Raw genomic sequence first — 17,415 nt, forward strand, 5'->3', positions numbered from 1 at the left:
ATTACTACGGATTGCTTGCACGTCCCACAAAGGTGTACATCAAAATAAAATGAACCCCCAAAATATTTTTACATTGTAATTTTGATTTCATATAGACTTTAAGGGGGCTGGAAAAAGATTATGTAGCTAATTGGTCATACTTTTCCCTGATTTGCGTTAGAAAATAATATTAATAACATCTACAATAAGCTATGGATAGGTTTCCAATTACGCCATCTTGTGTGTCATAGAGGTCAAAGAACACAAGTGATAGGTGAAGCGTGAAGATTTTTTCAATGGTTAATTTATCCGATTGGTCTAAGGGAATACTGGGACCGTGGTGACGTCATTGGAAATTTATCCATTGTGACTTAATCCATTTTGGTATTAAACTACTCTAGTGTAATTATACACTATGCTGATATAAGTAATGATGCAAGGCTTCCACTGTCGAATTGTAAAGGTATCAAAGTTACTGTTCTTTACCTTATGACTAGGGCTTGGACTCTCCCTCTAAATCCACAGTCATTATTCTTGTTAACAATAACGAATGACTTTCAAATCAAAATGTAATTGTACTGCTTGTACGATACCAAAATAAAGAAATGCCAGAGTCCAACTAATGGAAAATCCAATTTGATTATTTGAAAACTTAGCGACTGAACCGGAGTGTACCCTGACTCCTTTTGACTGATGCTTTTCCCTCTGAAAAAACACTAATTTTTAGTTTAATACATCTTATTTTAACCAGGATCCTTTGCTGTACCATGACCAAAGGTAGGAGAGTTTCTGCGCCTGTCTCAATGCCACGGTTCCATAAAATGTGTAAAACTACACTGACTAGGACCAGCTGCCTCCTTTCTAGTCAGCTAGCTGTAATCTAAAAAACACAGGGTAAAAGTCATATTTTGTATATTTTTTAAGTAAATGTGGTATGGCATCACTTGTAACTCTTGTCAGAATAAAGTAGTATGATATTGTAAGATTTGCTTTGATACGAGTCTGAAAATTCTGATTCGATGATCACTTTCCACACCCACATGGGTTGGAATTCAAGTTATCGCCTATTCACGAATAGACCTACTTACGACAATGGAAAGATTTCAAAATAAGCCTATTTACTTTAGTTTAGCAAAGTAAACTAATTGTACCTCACCGAAAACTCCAAAAAGCAGGATAGCTTTTCTTCTTACTGTGTATTTTTCATGCAATATAAGTCGCAGAGTTATACCAACTCATTTACGTTTTGTATATTTTGGAAACTCACTTGCATGCATATGACTCTCTGGCTGGACCTCAAACAGTCCGCTCCAAGATCAGGCAGAATGGTGCAGTCAAGCAGTTCTGGGTCCCAATCTTAGCTCAGGCTCTCTTGTTTGATATGCATGCTCTTGCTCTGCTTTGCTTGGATTTTTTTTTTTTTTTTAACTTTTACACTGGCTCCCAAAACAAGTTGGGTAGTTTAATTGAAGACGGACTGATTGTGAGTTTGTGGTTTTGTCATTTGACAGGACTATTTGACTGAAGGTGCCTATTTAAGGGAGGCGTTTATTTGTGCCGGAGCTAGATGATGTCCATTAATAAGTTATTTCCCCATTACAAGGGGAGTGGAATGTTTTGTAGGTACTTGTAGTTGCTCCCATTTTGATCAACACATCTGCCTGTACAGCGTAACTGAAGCAGAAAGAAGTAGCAGTGAAACATGTTGTACAGATGTAAGACAAAGATGGTGTTTTTAGTTTGTTCCATTTCTTATCAATTAGAGGTTTGTTTTCTTTTCAAAATCACTGATGTGTTCAGTTACCAGTCAGTGATGATGTGACTGATCGTCTGTGTCTATATCCTCTGCAATTGACACGTGACCAGCCCAGTTTATAGTCTGCGTTTCACCCAAGTCACCTGGGATAAATTGTAACTCCTCATGACGCTGAACTGGATAAGCAGTTTAGAAATGGATGGATGTTTCCTTTTTAATCCAGTCTGATGCTTGATAGCTGCAGAATATGAGTCAATCACGAGCTCTCAGGTTACAATGGTGAGATGGTTTGTTTGTTACTTTATTGAGTCCACGTGTGTGTATAGTAAGGGTAATTACATCTGAATATTAGCACTACTTTTCAAGAAGGGAAGCTGTCTATTAGTACTTTTACAAAGTGACCCCTTTACATGTTTCGTTCAGTGGTAGTAGTTATTTTCCACATACAAATTGCTCATTTAACATTGCATTACTGTGATATATCTTGAAAAGCTAACTCAACCTCTGCTCATCATTTGTTTGTTTTTTATAGTTTCACGTTAAAATTGACACCTACTTTCCTCACATTCCCATGGAGTAAAATGGTACCAAAATAAGATGCCAATGGACTGATTCAGTTGATGCTACTGTTACTATCAATGCTGTCATTTTGTGTTGTATTGCTGAACACACAACAAGCCACGTGTTGAGACATTTTAATACATGTAATACCCGCCAACATTTCCTGCTTTTTGCTGTCCTTGAGTGAACTCACTGTGAAGACTGACTACGGTTGTAGTATCATACTGTATATATTGGTGAGTCTTGTGTGCATTGATGATGTAGTAAAGATGCACAAGCTGTGTTCCATATACTTTAACCCACTTTTAGATGTAGCGGGACTATAGTTATTGCTTGGTTTAACTACAGAATATTACGCAAACCAGTGCATGACTTGGCCGTTGTAACCGCAGCTTACGGAAAGATCAAGACGCAGCTGCTGATGAGTGACAGTTTCTTTAGCAACATTTACTATTTTTTTGTATCATTGGGAAACACCAAAGCAAACAGATGAAACCAAGAAAAAGTGTTTCCGGAATGTTTTCTACTTAACCACAGAAAACAATGTCTTCTGTTGCTCTGGGGTTAGAAAAAAAATTACCCTTCTTGCATCGCAACTTTTATGTAATTCATATGTTGTAGTTATGTTTCAAATAATGGGATCCAGTCATAATAGTACCAATCGTTTCATAAAGAAAATCTTATGCCAGTTATTGTAGCTTGAGGCAGAAGCGAACATCCTCCATGCGTAACCACAGCTGTGGATTAGACATCACCTCAGAGTGTAACCAGTTTCCCACAGAGCTGTTAACATCTTGTATTGCTCTGATCATGTTTCCAGTGGTCGAATTGTGGCCAGGACTGGATCTAAAATTAGCTGAGGACTCAATATCCAGACACAGACAGCAAGAAGTCACGTCTCCTAATCCTCTTTTCTTATTGCTCATTTCAAATTTGCTGTTAGACGGGCTCCGTGTCAGCTCATGATACACAAACTGGACCACCTTTCTTTTTCAAGTTTCTAGAATTATTCTACACAGCAGCAATACAGGGGGTCTATGACAGTCCCGATGGTCATGTTAAAATACTTATTTCAGCCGCTGTAACTGGAAAGATGTGTGGGTATCTTAAGAGATCTCTGTTCAGATGGCATTAAGGGGTTCACTCCAAAAGTCTTGTTTAAAAGGACCAATCGCAATAAGGCGTGTTCAAAGAAGATAATAGAATAGAATAGAATAGAATAGAATAGAATAGAATAGAAGTGTTACACCATACAGCATTTGTCTTCTTATTATGGACAAACGTTATTGTTTTTACAGTTTCATATTAACATTTTTTAACTTATTTGTATACTTGTATGATGATTGTTAAAATGCTAATTAAAGCCTTGCCTCTACTGTTAAACATTTTATGACAGCAGCATTTTCACCCTGTTGCACTTTCTCTTCCCATTATTTCTTATGGGTATAATTATTTTCATCCCTAAATATCATTTAACTTTAGAGGTATTTCATATTTCATAAATTGTAATATCGTAGCATTGTACTTTCAATTGAATTACCTGCAACAGAAATAGGCCTCCCACAAATCACTATACATAAGTTTGTTTTCTTTAGATTGGACAGAGTCAGCTGGGATAGGCTCCAGCACGTCCGTGACCCAAGTGAGGATAAGGATTATGGAATATACAAGGATTGATGGACACTCCCAAACGGTTACACGAGCTGTCAGTCAATTAACACTTTTTTTTTTTTTTACGCTAGTGGTTAACACATCTGCCTCACAGCTCAGTGGGTCTGGGGTCGAATCTCGTTTACAGTCATTCTGTGTGGAGTGTGCATGTTCTCCCGATACTGTCTTCTTTTTTTTTTTTTTGGAGGGGGGGGTGCTTCCTTCTGGATTCCAAGAACAAACTTTTTAGATGAATTGAAGATTAAAAATTGCCCATAGGTGTGAGGGCACAAACTGTGTTAGTATCCAGAGTGAGTTTTGAATTTGGACAAGATTATTTGGGAAAATATTTTTTGTTTTTGCAATCTACATCAAAATTAAACTCTATGAGCAGTATGTGTTGTAACCCTACTCTCATAAAGAGCCTATTGCTGTGTTTTTTCATAACTGGACTGAGGTCCAGGGTCAATTGTCTGTTTAGTCTTAATACACACTCTTGGGCAAGCCTGCACTGCAGTTGTAGATGTATTTTAAAATGTACAAGTCATATCTGATTACATTCTCTCTGAATAATAAGTATTTACAGCTTGTCTACTATTTTTCCCGGCCCCTTTTTACCTATTACACTGGTGTATGCGCACAATCAGATACTGTCCTTCGTGTATGCGTCTGATTGCCATAGTAACAGAACTGCATGCGTAGGCGAGGGCAGTTTGTCCTTGTGTCCAGGCTTGTGTTTTGTATGTTTTTCCCTTCCTGTGTTGCTGGGTGCACGGTGCTGCAGTTTGGACTAGCAGTCTTCTGAGAGTCTCCACTCATCTTTGTCTGACCAGTGGGCAACTCTTAAGAACAGCAACCAAGAAAATAACTCTTCAAAGCACAAATTGCATTTCTGTCTGCTTTGTTTGCATATTGAGTTTTTTTTTTTTTTGTTTGTTACTCATTATAATCTATATCCTGTTTAAGGTGTAATTAACAGGTTTTTTTTGGATCATTGATTGAATGAATCTTTGGTTTATACACAAAGTGTGACTTACTTTTTCTGGTCAACTCCATGATACCTGTTGCTCAGATCACAAATAAAAAACATCCAGTAATTCTTATTAAAAAAACAAACATTTAATGTAGCATTTGAAAAAAGTGTGGCGGAGTAAGTGCGGATGCTAGATTGTATTCAACTGTTTAAATGCAACAAAGTACGTCTCAAATTTTGCTTCTTTAAACACAGAGTAACATGCTTAAAAGAGCATAAATTTATGTAGATGTTGCTAAGGAGGAAGTGACTAGCAAAACTGTGTCCTTAGGTGCTGATAACGCATCTTATCAGCTTTATCAGTTTTAATCTCGATTCGTTTGATCTCTTTATTTCCATTCGGATACGTCTCTCCAGCTCTTATGCTTGGGCCTCTATCGGAAAACGGTAGGGCTGGGGGATATGACCTAAAATTTGCATCATGGTATAAATTGAATCCTTCACGGTAACTGTATTATCACAATTTAAACTTCAGTGTAAAAGAAGATAATGGAAGTATTTAGAAATGTTTCTTTTGTTATTTTCGTTACTAAATAATTTGTAGTGGGCGTCACGCTGTGTCACCTGGAAAGCGTTGGCCTCACAGTTCTGAGGTACCGGGTTTAATCCCAGGCCTGCCTGAGTAGAGTTTTCACGTGCTCCCCGTGCCTGCATGTGTTTTCTCCGGGCACTCCGGTTTCCTCCCACATCCCAAAAACATGTAACATTAAGTGAACACTCTAAATCATCCATAGGTGTGATTGTGAGTGTGGCTGTTTGTCTCTAAGTGCTTTGTGATTGGCTGGCAACCAGTTCAGGGTGTACCCTGCCTCCTGCCCGTTGATAGCTGGGATAGGCTCCAGCACTCCCCGCGACCCTTGTGAGGATAAGCAGTTAAGAAAATGGATGGATAGGATCATTTGTAGTGTTGTGTTGTGTTTTTAGCTGTACATACAGATTTTAATAAGAATATCCAAGACACTTGAAACTGGTCAAAAGCTTTGGATTGCAGCGATCAACTGAAACAAAAACAAACCTACTGACAACAACTGTGTTTACTTCAGACACATTTTCAGTATATCAAGCATGAAAAGCAATTAAGAAAGTGTCGTAATTTCTGGAGTATAATGCGTCCTGATGTATAATGTGTGCTCCCAAACCAATTTGCTGCTATCCATATGCTCAAAATATTGGGAATTATCTGTATTTCTATTTTGCTAGGTTTGTACTTTTATTGTTTGTATTTGTATTGTTTTTCAAAAACTGTCTGTACAATAATCATTAATAATAATCTCTGTTCATGTGCTGATGTAGCGGTAATATATAACTTGGGACAGCCCACAGGACACGCTTGTCCTGGTCCATGCAATTGTCAGAACAGAATCCCACAGCCAACTAAAATAAATGCTCAATGATAGCATAACATTTTATTAATACTGTTGATGACACATATTACAGTCTTAAATAAACAAACTAAACAAATTAAAACTATGTAACTTAAACATTTTTTTTGTATTAAATATTTGTGCATAGTGTAGTTTATCCACTACATTACACATCTTTGGCCAAGACTTCAAAAGAAGCATCTGACTCAACTCCAATCTGAAAAATATCGATCGTAGCTACCTTTAGTGCATCACTGTCAAACTCATCACTGATGACTTGGTCCAGTTCTGGTCCCTCCTGCATTCATGCACATCTTGCTCCCACAGCATGTCATCCTCTGTGCCATCCATGTTATTTGTGAGGAAATGTTTTTTGAATCCCAAGAGTCTTGGTTTCCTTTATTCCTCATTATTGTCAGCGCTTTGAGAGCAAGATCCAACATGCTAATAGCGCAGCCTCTTGCCCCCTTTCGGCTACAACCTGTAGCAGCTCTTCATTGCGCCAGGTCGCTATCAAAACGAGAGCTCAAACTACATAGAAATGAGCATAATGGGCACTTAAAAAAAGCAAGCATTTCAATTGTGTGACCTATCCCGTTTTGTTTTTAAATTTGCCCATTACGATGGTCCTATGTAGTTTCAGCTCACATTGTTTTGCTTCCGGTTTGGCTGCGTCATCGGCCTCATTTCTTTTAAAAGCGGTTGCACAACTAGCCCTTGTAATCATCATTTTTTGTCTTCGTTTAAGTTAAAACAAATTCATGGGCAGTCGTTTCTGATGTTTGGTGCAGTGGCAGCAAATGTATATAAAACAAAATATCTTCTTCTTCTTCTTCTTTTCCTTTCGGCTTGTCCCGTTAGGGGTCGCCACAGCGTGTCATCTTTTGCCATCTTAGCCTATCTCCTGCATCTTCCTCTCTAACCCCAACTGCCCTCATGTCTTCCCTCACCACATCCATAAACCTTCTCTTTGGTCTTCCTCTCGCTCTTTTGCCTGGGAGCTCCATCCTCAGCATCCTTCTACCAATATACTCACTCTCTCGCCTCTGAACATGTCCAAACCAAAGTCTGCTCTCTCGAATCTTGTCTCCAAAACATCCAGCTTTGGCTGTCCCTCGAATGAGCTCATTTCTAATCCTATCCAACCTGGTCACTCCGAGCGAGAACCTCAACATCTTCATTTCTGCCACCTCCAGTTAAGCTTCCTGTTGTTTCTTCAGTGCCACCGTCTCTAATCCGTACATCATGGCCGGCCTCACCACTGTTTTGTAAACTTTGCCCTTCATCCTAGCAGACACTCTTCTGTCACATAACACACCAGACACCTTTCGCCAGCTGTTCCAACCTGCTTGGACCCGTTTCTTCACTTCCTGACCACACTCTCCATTGCTCTGTATTGTTGACCCCAAGTATTTGAAGTCGTCCACCCTCGCTATCTCTTCTCCCTGTAGCCTCACTCTTCCCCCTCTACTTTTCTCATTCACGCACATATATTCTGTTTTACTTCTGCTAATCTTCATTCCTCTCCTTTCCAGTGCATGTCTCCATCTTTCCAATTGTTCCTCTGCATGCTCCCTGCTTTCACTGCATATGACAATATCATCTGCGAACATCATGGTCCAAGGGGATTCCAGTCTAACCTCATCTGTCAGCCTATCCATTACCACTGCAAACAGGAAGGGGCTCAGAGCTGATCCCTGATGCAGTCCCACCTCCACCTTAAATTCCTCTGTCACACCCAAGGCACACCTCACCATTGTTCTGCTGCCATCATACATGTCCTGTACTATTTTAACATACTTCTCTGCCACACCAGACTTCCGCATGCAGTACCACAGTTCCTCTCTTGGTACTCTGTCATAGGCTTTCTCTAGATCCACAAAGACACAATGTAGCTCCTTCTGACCTTCTCTGTACTTTTCCACGAGCATCCTCAAGGCAAATAATGCATCTGTGGTACTCTTTCTAGGCATGAAACCATACTGTTGCTCGCAGATACTTACTTCTGTCCTGAGTCTAGCCTCCACTACTCTTTCCCATAACTTCATTGTGTGGCTCATCAACTTTATTCCTCTATAGTTCCCACAGCTCTGAACATCCCCTTTGTTCTTAAAAATGGGAACTAGAACACTTTTCCTCCATTCTTCAGGCATCTTTTCGCCCGCTAGTATTCTGTTGAATAAGTTGGTCAAAAACTCCACAGCCATCTCTCCAAATTGCTTCCATACCTCTACCGGTATGTCATCAGGACCAACTGCCTTCCCATTTTTCATCCTTTGTAATACCTTTCTGACTTCCCCCTTAGTAATCATTTCCACTTCCTGGTCCTTCACTCTTGCCTCTTCAACTCTTCCTTCTCTGTCATTTTCTTCATTCATCAACTTCTCAAAGTATTCTTTACATCTATTTAGCACACTACCGGCACCAGTCAACACATTTCCATCTCTATCCTTAATCACCCTAACCTTCTGCACATCCTTCCCATCTCTATCCCTCTGTCTGGCCAACCTGTAGAGATCCTTTTCTCCTTCTTTCGTGTCCAACCTGGTGTACATGTCTTCATATGCCTCTTGTTTAGCCTTTGCCACCTCTACCTTTGCCCTACGTCGCATCTCGATGTACTCCTTTCGCCTCTCCTCAGTCCTCTCAGTATCCCACTTCTTCTTCGCTAATCTCTTTCCTTGTATGACTCCCTGTATTTTGGGGTTCCACCACCAAGTCTCCTTCTCCCCTTTCCTACCAGATGACACACCAAGTACTCTCCTGCCTGTCTCTCTGATCACCTTGGCTGTCGTCGTCCAGTCTTCCGGGAGCTTCGGTTGTCCATCGAGAGCCTGTCTCACCTCTTTCCGGAAGGCCGCACAACATTCTTCCTTTCTCAGCTTCCACCACATGGTTCTCTGCTCTACCTTTGTCTTCTTAATCTTCCTACCCACCACCAGAATCATCCTACATACTACCATCCTATGCTGTCGAGCTACACTCTCCCCTACCACTACTTTACAGTCAGTAACCTCCTTCAGATTACATCGTCTGCACAAAATATAATCTACCTGCGTGGTTCTACCTCCGCTCTTGTAGGTCACTATATGCTCCTCCCTCTTCTGGAAATAAGTGTTCACTACAGCCATCTCCATCCTTTTTGCAAAGTCCACCACCATCTGCCCTTCAAAGTTCCTTTCCTGGATGCCGTACTTACCCATCACTTCTTCATCGCCCCTGTTTCCTTTACCAATATGTCCATTACAATCTGCACCAATCACAACTCTCTTGCTGTCTGGGATGCTCAGAACTACTTCATCTAGTTCCTTCCAGAATTTCTCTTTCAACTCTAGGTCACATCCTACCTGTGGTGCATAGCCGCTAACCACATTGTACATAACACCCTCAATTTCAAATTTTAGTCTCATCACTCGATCTGATACTCTTTTCACCTCCAAGACATTCTTAGCCAGCTCTTCCTTTAAAATAACCCCTACTCCATTTCTCTTCCCATCTACTCCGTGGTAGAATAATTTAAACCCTGCTCCCAAACTTCTAGCCTTACTACCTTTCCACCTGCTCTCTTGGATGCACAGAATATCAACCTTTCTCCTAATCATCATGTCAACCAACTCCTGAGCTTTTCCTGTCATAGTCCCAACATTCAAAGTCCCTACACTCAGTTGTAGGCTCTGTGCATTCCTCTTTTTCTTCTGACGCTGGATCCGGTTTCCTCCTCTTCTTTGTCTTCGACCCACAGTAGCTGAATTTCCACCGACGCCCTGCAGGTTAGCAGTGCCGGGGGCGGGCGTTGTTAACCCGGGCCACGACCGATCCGGTATGGGATTCTTTAGATGAACGCTCATATTTGTTTGGCACAGTTTTTACGCCGGATGCCCTTCCTGACGCAACCCTCTGCATTTATCCGGGCTTGGGACCGGCCTACAGATTGCACTGGTTTGTGCACCCCATAGGGCTGCATTATATAAAACAAAATATAACGATCAGAAAATGAAAAGCTCCGAGGAGGTCAAGAGTTCAGGTTGCTGCTCAACATGACCGTAATTTATATAAATGTGAAACATAAGACATCGAATATCATATCGAAATGTATATGTATGACTTATTTTTACCACTCTATGTACCTGTGTACGACTATACAAATTGTATTTTTTATTTTTCATCCATACCGAAATATAATGCGCTCTATTTAATTTTTCAAAACATTTTTTAAAAAAGTGCACATTATTTTCAAGTACGGTATGTCTTTTGCATGTATAAATCTTTTGGAGTAAAACATTACAAAACATTAGTCTGAATGCTGAAGAGTGGACAAGAGTTGGGCATACATTTGTCCATACTTGCGGAAGGATTAGGCAAAACCTAGGTGCCACTGTTGTAAAGAAACTTTGCTTCATATCTTTGGTTGGCATTAGCTGGCCGCAGACTTGGATACTGTTATGAATTGCCACGAAAACTAGGTAAATACGTGTCTTCACCGACTATTGTATCTAGTCCCAATATCATGTGCATGTGGAAAATTACATCATGTTCTTGTTTGACGAACCCTCCTATAGTCTCTGTAAAACTACACGTTTCTGTCAAAAGTGCAAACTAAGTACTTATTGATAGATAGCTTATTAGAAGATTTTTGATCAGATGTGGTTAAGCTATTTTTTGATACAAAGACAGATATAATTATATTATCAATAAGTGTTATCACGATTTATCTGTGAAGTCCAAATCCACATGTGGCCAGACTTATTAATTAAATTTTACCGATCATACCGCGAACCCCTAGAAGATGTTCAGGCTCCTTTGACACAGAGGAAGACATATAGAGGGGATCATCGGAAGGAAGAGTGTACCCATTTGCAACATCTCAGTCACAGGGTTTTCCGATGCAGAATGGTTATCCACCTTTCTGTGCTTGGCATAGCAGAATCACAACAAATGATGTTTACTTCCACATCTATTATCTATAACCAGGGATTAAAGTTTCATTATAACAATGTGCTTGTCATATGGGTTGCGAGCTAGAAGGGACTAACAATAAAGTAATAGTTGAAGGTGAAAATAGATGGGTGTTTGGAGACAGCCGTGTCACGATAAGTAATGAAACGGTTATGGACTGGACCCAAGAGCAGACGGAAGCGGAAGAAGTAGTTGATAAGTGTTTATTTGGAGAAACTGCAGTGCTGTGTTTCCAAGGTGTGATGGTGGTCCGGAGGAACAAGGAGCATGCAGGAGGCGGGAGAGTGAGTAGGTGGAAGAGCGTGACGTGGTGGTTGAGAGCAGAGTGGGAGCACAGTGGGACACTGAGGAGGAGAGCACAATAGGATAAGCATATACAAGAGTCACAAAGTAATCATTTAACAAACAGTGAGAGTCCTACGCAAGTTAGAGCGCGAGTGCTGGATCCCTGAATCTGGCATCTTAAAATCCAAGCAGTAATGAGTGCTGATAGAGAACAGGATGCATGGGTGAGGAGCCGCTGATTGCTGGAGAGGTTGAAAATTGAAGCGCTGCCCAAACTTGAAAGAGGAATTGTAGGGCACAGATCATGACAAGCCAGTGACATACAAAAAACACTTAATGGCATTCAATCAAAAACAAAGTGATCCTATCTAATTTCTATAACAAAAAAATAATAATAAATAAAAAAATAATAAAATAATAAAAGTGAACAAGTGCCCACATGATTTGGAACAAGGAAATTACAATATACAGTACTTCAAAATACAAGCACCTTGAAACTAGTGTTAACATTCATATGAATTCTATATGTCAGAACATGCAACACAAAGACAACTTAATATTTATAGTAGCTAGTCTGCAGTTCAAGAATAAAGACAGTGGTCCAATTCAAACGACTGTTATAGAGAATAACTGCTTGCGTGAAATCACAGTGAGCCCATACTAAAGGCAAAAGAATCCTTTTCAAAGCCTGTGGTGACTAACAAGTGCACCTGGTGGTGTTCATGGTCTCCAAATGGCAATCATGCATCTTTCCTTGGCACTGATTTGTGAGTTTAAACAGGGATGAGGGTCACCAATCAGGGAGGAGCATTTAGAGAGTCTCAGCACAGCACTAGCATATATACTGTACAGATTAACATACAAACACAACGGCAATACATTTTGACAGCCAGAAAATGCAATTGGCAATCTCAATTAACTACTGAAGACTGTATATCTAAATACAAAATATTTTGAATAGGAGGAACAATTATAATGACTGCTGGATATAATGATTATTATATAGCCATGCTCATTCTGTTGCCATGTCAAAGCTAATTTGGATGCATTCCATTTTCTGCTGGGAGTCGGGATCTTCTCACATAACCTTGGTTGACAATAAGCCTTTTATCCATCTTATCATGTCATGCTTACTGCTGAGTTTCTACTTGCGGCTCGATTTCCTTCCTGATTTATGTAAAGTGAAAAACGTTATTCATGTGCTGCGTGCTGTCATTGATTTTGTGAATCTGCATGATGAAGGCTCCATGTTGGTCTCAAAAGAGGCTGGAAGTATCTTGCCAATTAAACCAATTTAGAATGATTGAAATGTTTTTGACTCCAGTTTTGCAGTGACAAGGAAGATGATGAGATTTACTGCTGGTGCTACAGCACTTACAATCTGACAGGTTTAAAAAACAGTAACAAGAAAACTGTTTTTATCCAAATGAGTCTTCCTTTTGCATGGTATCCCAATTTACTCATTTCAACTCTCTAACAATTAACACTGGGTTACACACACACACACAAAAAAAATTCAAATCGAGTGTTTTTTCAAATGAGGGACAATTTCTGAAAATGATAAAACTGCAGTTTCTCTAGTGTTTATACCTATGACCAGTTTTTAATTAAATGTTGCAAACGTTTTTTACTTTAAATTGAATGTTATGTCATTGTTATCCAAAATTCAGGGCACGAACCTCCATTTATTTAAATCTATAAAAGGAAGATACTTCTACTGTACATGTAAACAGAAACATAGCTATAGTTCAAAAGCTTTACCTGATTACAGTGAGGAAAATAAGTATTTGAACACCCTTCTATATTGCAAGTTCTCCCACTTAGAAATCATGGAGGGGGCTGAAATTTTCATCGTAGGGGCATGTCCGCTGTGAGAGAGATAATCTATAAATAAAAATCCAGAAATCACAATGTATGAGTTTTTTTTAACAATTTATTTGAGTGATACAGCTGCAAATAAGTATTTGAACACCTGAGAAAACCAATGTTAATATTTGGTACAGTAGCCTTTGTTTGTAATTGCTACCACCCCCATGCTTCACAGTAGGGATGGTGATCTTGGGATTGAACTCATCATTTGTCTTCCTCCAAACACGGTGGGTGGAATTATTTACCAAAAAATTCAATTTTGGTCTTATCTGACCACCAAACTGTTTCCTATGACTCCTCTGTATCATCCAAATGGTCATTGGCAAACTTAAGACGGGCCTTGACATCTGCTGGTTTAAGCAGGGGAACCTTCTGTGCCATGCATGATTTCAAACCTTGACATCTTAGTGTATTACCAATGGTCGCCTTGGAAACGGCGGTCCCAGCTCTTTTCAGGTCATTGACCAAGTCCTGTCGTTTAGTCGTAGGCTGATTCCTCACCTTTCTCAGGATCATTGAGACCCCAGGAGGTGATTTCTTGCATGGGACTCCACTCCGATTGAAATTGACTGTCATGTTTAGTTTTTTCCATTTTCTAATGATTGCTCCAACAGTGGACCTTTTTTCACCAAGCTGCTTGGCAATTTCTCCGTAGCCCTTCCCAGCCGTGTGGAGTTGTGCAATTTTTTCTCTGGTGTCTTTGGACAGCTCTTTGGTCTTGGCCATGTTACAAGTTTGGGTCTGACTGATTGTATGGGGTGACAGGTGTCTTTATGCAGCTAACGACCTCACACAGGTGTATTTGATTCAGGATAATACATGTAGCAGAGATGGACTTTTAAAGACGGACTAACAGGTCTTTGAGGGTCAGAATTCTAGCTGATAGACAGGTGTTCAAATACTTATTTGCAGCTGTATCACACAAATAAATCCTTTAAAAAAATCATACATTGTGGTTTTTGGATTTTTCTTTTTAGATTATCTCTCTCACAGTGGACATGCACCTACCATGAAAATTTCAAACCCCTCCATGATTTCTAAGTGGGAGAACTTGGTGTTCAAATACTAATTTTCTTCACAAGTGAAATAAAATTTGACATTTGGATTCGTTATCAAAATTGTGCTGAATCAGCTAATTATTGATCTTATATTGCAGGCTAACTGCAAACTCTGCATCCTGCTAACTAATGGATAGGCTTCAAATTATGCCATCTTGTGTGTCATAGAGGTCAGAGAACACAGGTAATTGGTGAAGCGTGAAGATTTTTTCAATTGTTAATTTATCCTTTTGATCTAAGGGTGGTGGTGACGTCGTTGGAAACCTATCCATTGGCCTTGATGGACAAAAATAACAAAATACGAGCAAAAACCCCCATGGGTATTTGACTGGGCTTACTGTTACCAGCCTGAAACACACATTTGTGAACAGTTCATTGTAAGTTGAGCTTGCCTTGTAGAACTATTTTAAACCTTTGGTCTCAAGAAAACAAAGTCTTGAATGGTACAATTTTGAACAACAGTTGATAACGTGCTAACAGTTGCTATGCAAGCACATAGCAAGATGACATTCTGAGCCAGACAGTATTTTGAAAGTCAATAGATCAAATGCTATTCTGTTCACATTTGCCCTAACATTAAGCAAGATTTAACTTTCTCCAGATTGAAGAAAGTTCTGAGCCATACTGTAGATATAGATTTTACATTTTTCCATGAGGTTGTTTACTTCTAATGTTAAGTTATCCAGCACCAAAATTCCAACAGTTGCTATGCTAACATTTAGCAAGATATAAACTGTCCAGAAAGAGCTGATGCAGAGCAATATTCTAATAATTATTTATAATTATTCCAAATGATTAATTTATAACATCATTATTTATTTTACATTGTGCCCTTGCTTTGCATTTAATTTTTAGAAAAAAACAATGGCTCAAACGCTTACGTGCTAGCATGTGCTATGCTATCTTTCCCCTTTTCAACCAAGATAGAAGAGTGACTGCATTTACAGAAAACAGTATTAAAACCAAGGTAAATATGTCAATAAACTGATATGAGAAACACATCTGTCGGTTAAGATATGCCAAAGCAGCATGCCTGTTTAAAATGGACTAATTTGCATGGTGCACCATTGTTTTTGTGCGTGAGTTGATTTGTCGATTTGTGGGAATTACCTCGGCCTGCTAAAACTGAATGAAAAAAATACTGTAGTTCTGAGTTCGGAGCGCTGCCGAGATGCATCTTTTGTTGTTTTTTTTTTTTTTTTTTTTTGCTTGGGTACATTAAATGGTGTGGGTAGTTTTTTGTCTTAAATAGTAAAATAATAAAGAATAACATACAGTTAAGAGGCATATTCATATGGGCACCACCAATATCTCCTTAGCAGCAGTTAGCGGCAGTCCTTGCTTTGCAGCTGATCCATAATAATTTAAAATTCAACACCTTTCTGAAAGTTTCCCTTTTGGCACAAAAAAATGTCACGATAAATAGTTTTCTCTGCGCTAAGTAAATTATACATATTTTTCAGCATTAAAATACAACTTTTTTCTTCACAGTATTGATTTATTACAAGCCAAGGAAGAAATCTTTTCGGGTTTTATGCCTCAGAGCCACACTTTCCTCTCATGTCGCACATCAAATGCAAAGGCATGGCTGTTATCCGTCAGGTGGGTGCCAGTTCTCCGCTCCATGCGTGTCATTTAGGGAGATGGGCTTGGCTCGAGTGTCTCCTTTGTTCAACAGCACCCCATAGAACCAGGCCAACTAAAAAAGCCTGGATGGAATAAGAGTTCTTTATACTTTGCCTTTTTTGGTATTCTGACAGTGAAGGCTGAGAGCTAATTTTGCTGGATCCTATGGTGAGAATGGACCTGGGGAGAAAAAACAAAACAGTGTCAAAAGCAGTACCTTAACAGCAGTAAATTGGGATGATTAAAATGAAAAAATTAAGTGTACTTTTGTGGAGCTTTGTAAAATATGAACTTTTTTCTATCATGCAAACATGTTTAGCACATTGATTAAAAAAATGTAATAGCATTTCTGTTGTGCCATTTACTGCCAATTTTTGTAAGAGGGACACAGACACACATACACACACACACACACACACACACACACACACACACACACACATATAACCCATATACATACATTGTAACATTATTTCTCATCTTGGTGACATCAGTGTTTTTGACAAGCCCTATACATGTAGCCACACTGGTCTAATTTCACACGTAATGGGTGGGTCGTCATTCAAGAAACCCAAATATTTGTTTGTCAACATGGATGCCGTATGTTCCTTTTAATACCCTTTGCTGAGACTGCTTCCAAACATATGCACATAGTGACTCATTTGATGTTCGCTAGCTAGTGTGAAGTCTGGTGATTTTTGAAGTTATTTTTGTATTATTTTAGAGGCATGTAAAAAACAAGACACCTCTCATGCATGCCGAATGGTTGAAAATAAATGCTATGAGCCACTGAAATAAAATTAAGACGAGATGGGTTTTGACATTTGAAATTCCCTTATTTATTTCTCTATTAGAAACAACATGGGAGAGACCTTCCAGTGCGCCCGGCACTCCAAAATCCTCGTTGCGACACAAGAGCTCCTTGCCTGCAGGTACAGTATTCTTTATCTCCGTCTAAACTCTCTATCAGTGCAGCTTCCTCATTTTTCAGTCACCCGAGGCTATGAATTCTACTAAAATTCCACAGTGGCACAAAACACCCTCTAATGCACACCACACACATAGAAACAGACACTTCCTGGAACTAATTTTATCTGTAGCTTCAACTGCAGAACTAAAGGCCCCTCTGTCAATCCTTTGGCTCTATCACCCCCCTAAAGACTGATGACGAAGGGGAGCCAAGGGAGGATTGTAACATGGTTCCAAATCATCTGCTGAAAGTTGTTCTCATTTATGCGATTGCTATCAGGTCTATTGGAAATAAATGTTTTGTTTTAG

The 17,415-nt window shown here is 39.5% G+C and overlaps 1 protein-coding gene across 3 annotated transcripts in view; it reads left to right on the plus strand.

The window, feature by feature from the left end:
- Positions 1–17,415, plus strand: part of gas7b (growth arrest-specific 7b) — a 76,858-nt gene that overhangs the window by 30,888 nt on the left and 28,555 nt on the right. For all 3 annotated transcript variants that reach the window (XM_061810354.1, XM_061810355.1, XM_061810356.1), the window contains one exon: positions 16,992–17,069. In XM_061810354.1, coding sequence (XP_061666338.1) covers positions 16,992–17,069 — 78 coding nt within the window. The remainder of the gene's footprint in view (positions 1–16,991; positions 17,070–17,415) is intronic.

Source organism: Syngnathoides biaculeatus, chromosome 22 (assembly GCF_019802595.1).
Source record: "Syngnathoides biaculeatus isolate LvHL_M chromosome 22, ASM1980259v1, whole genome shotgun sequence".
NCBI classification, from domain to species: domain Eukaryota; kingdom Metazoa; phylum Chordata; class Actinopteri; order Syngnathiformes; family Syngnathidae; genus Syngnathoides; species Syngnathoides biaculeatus.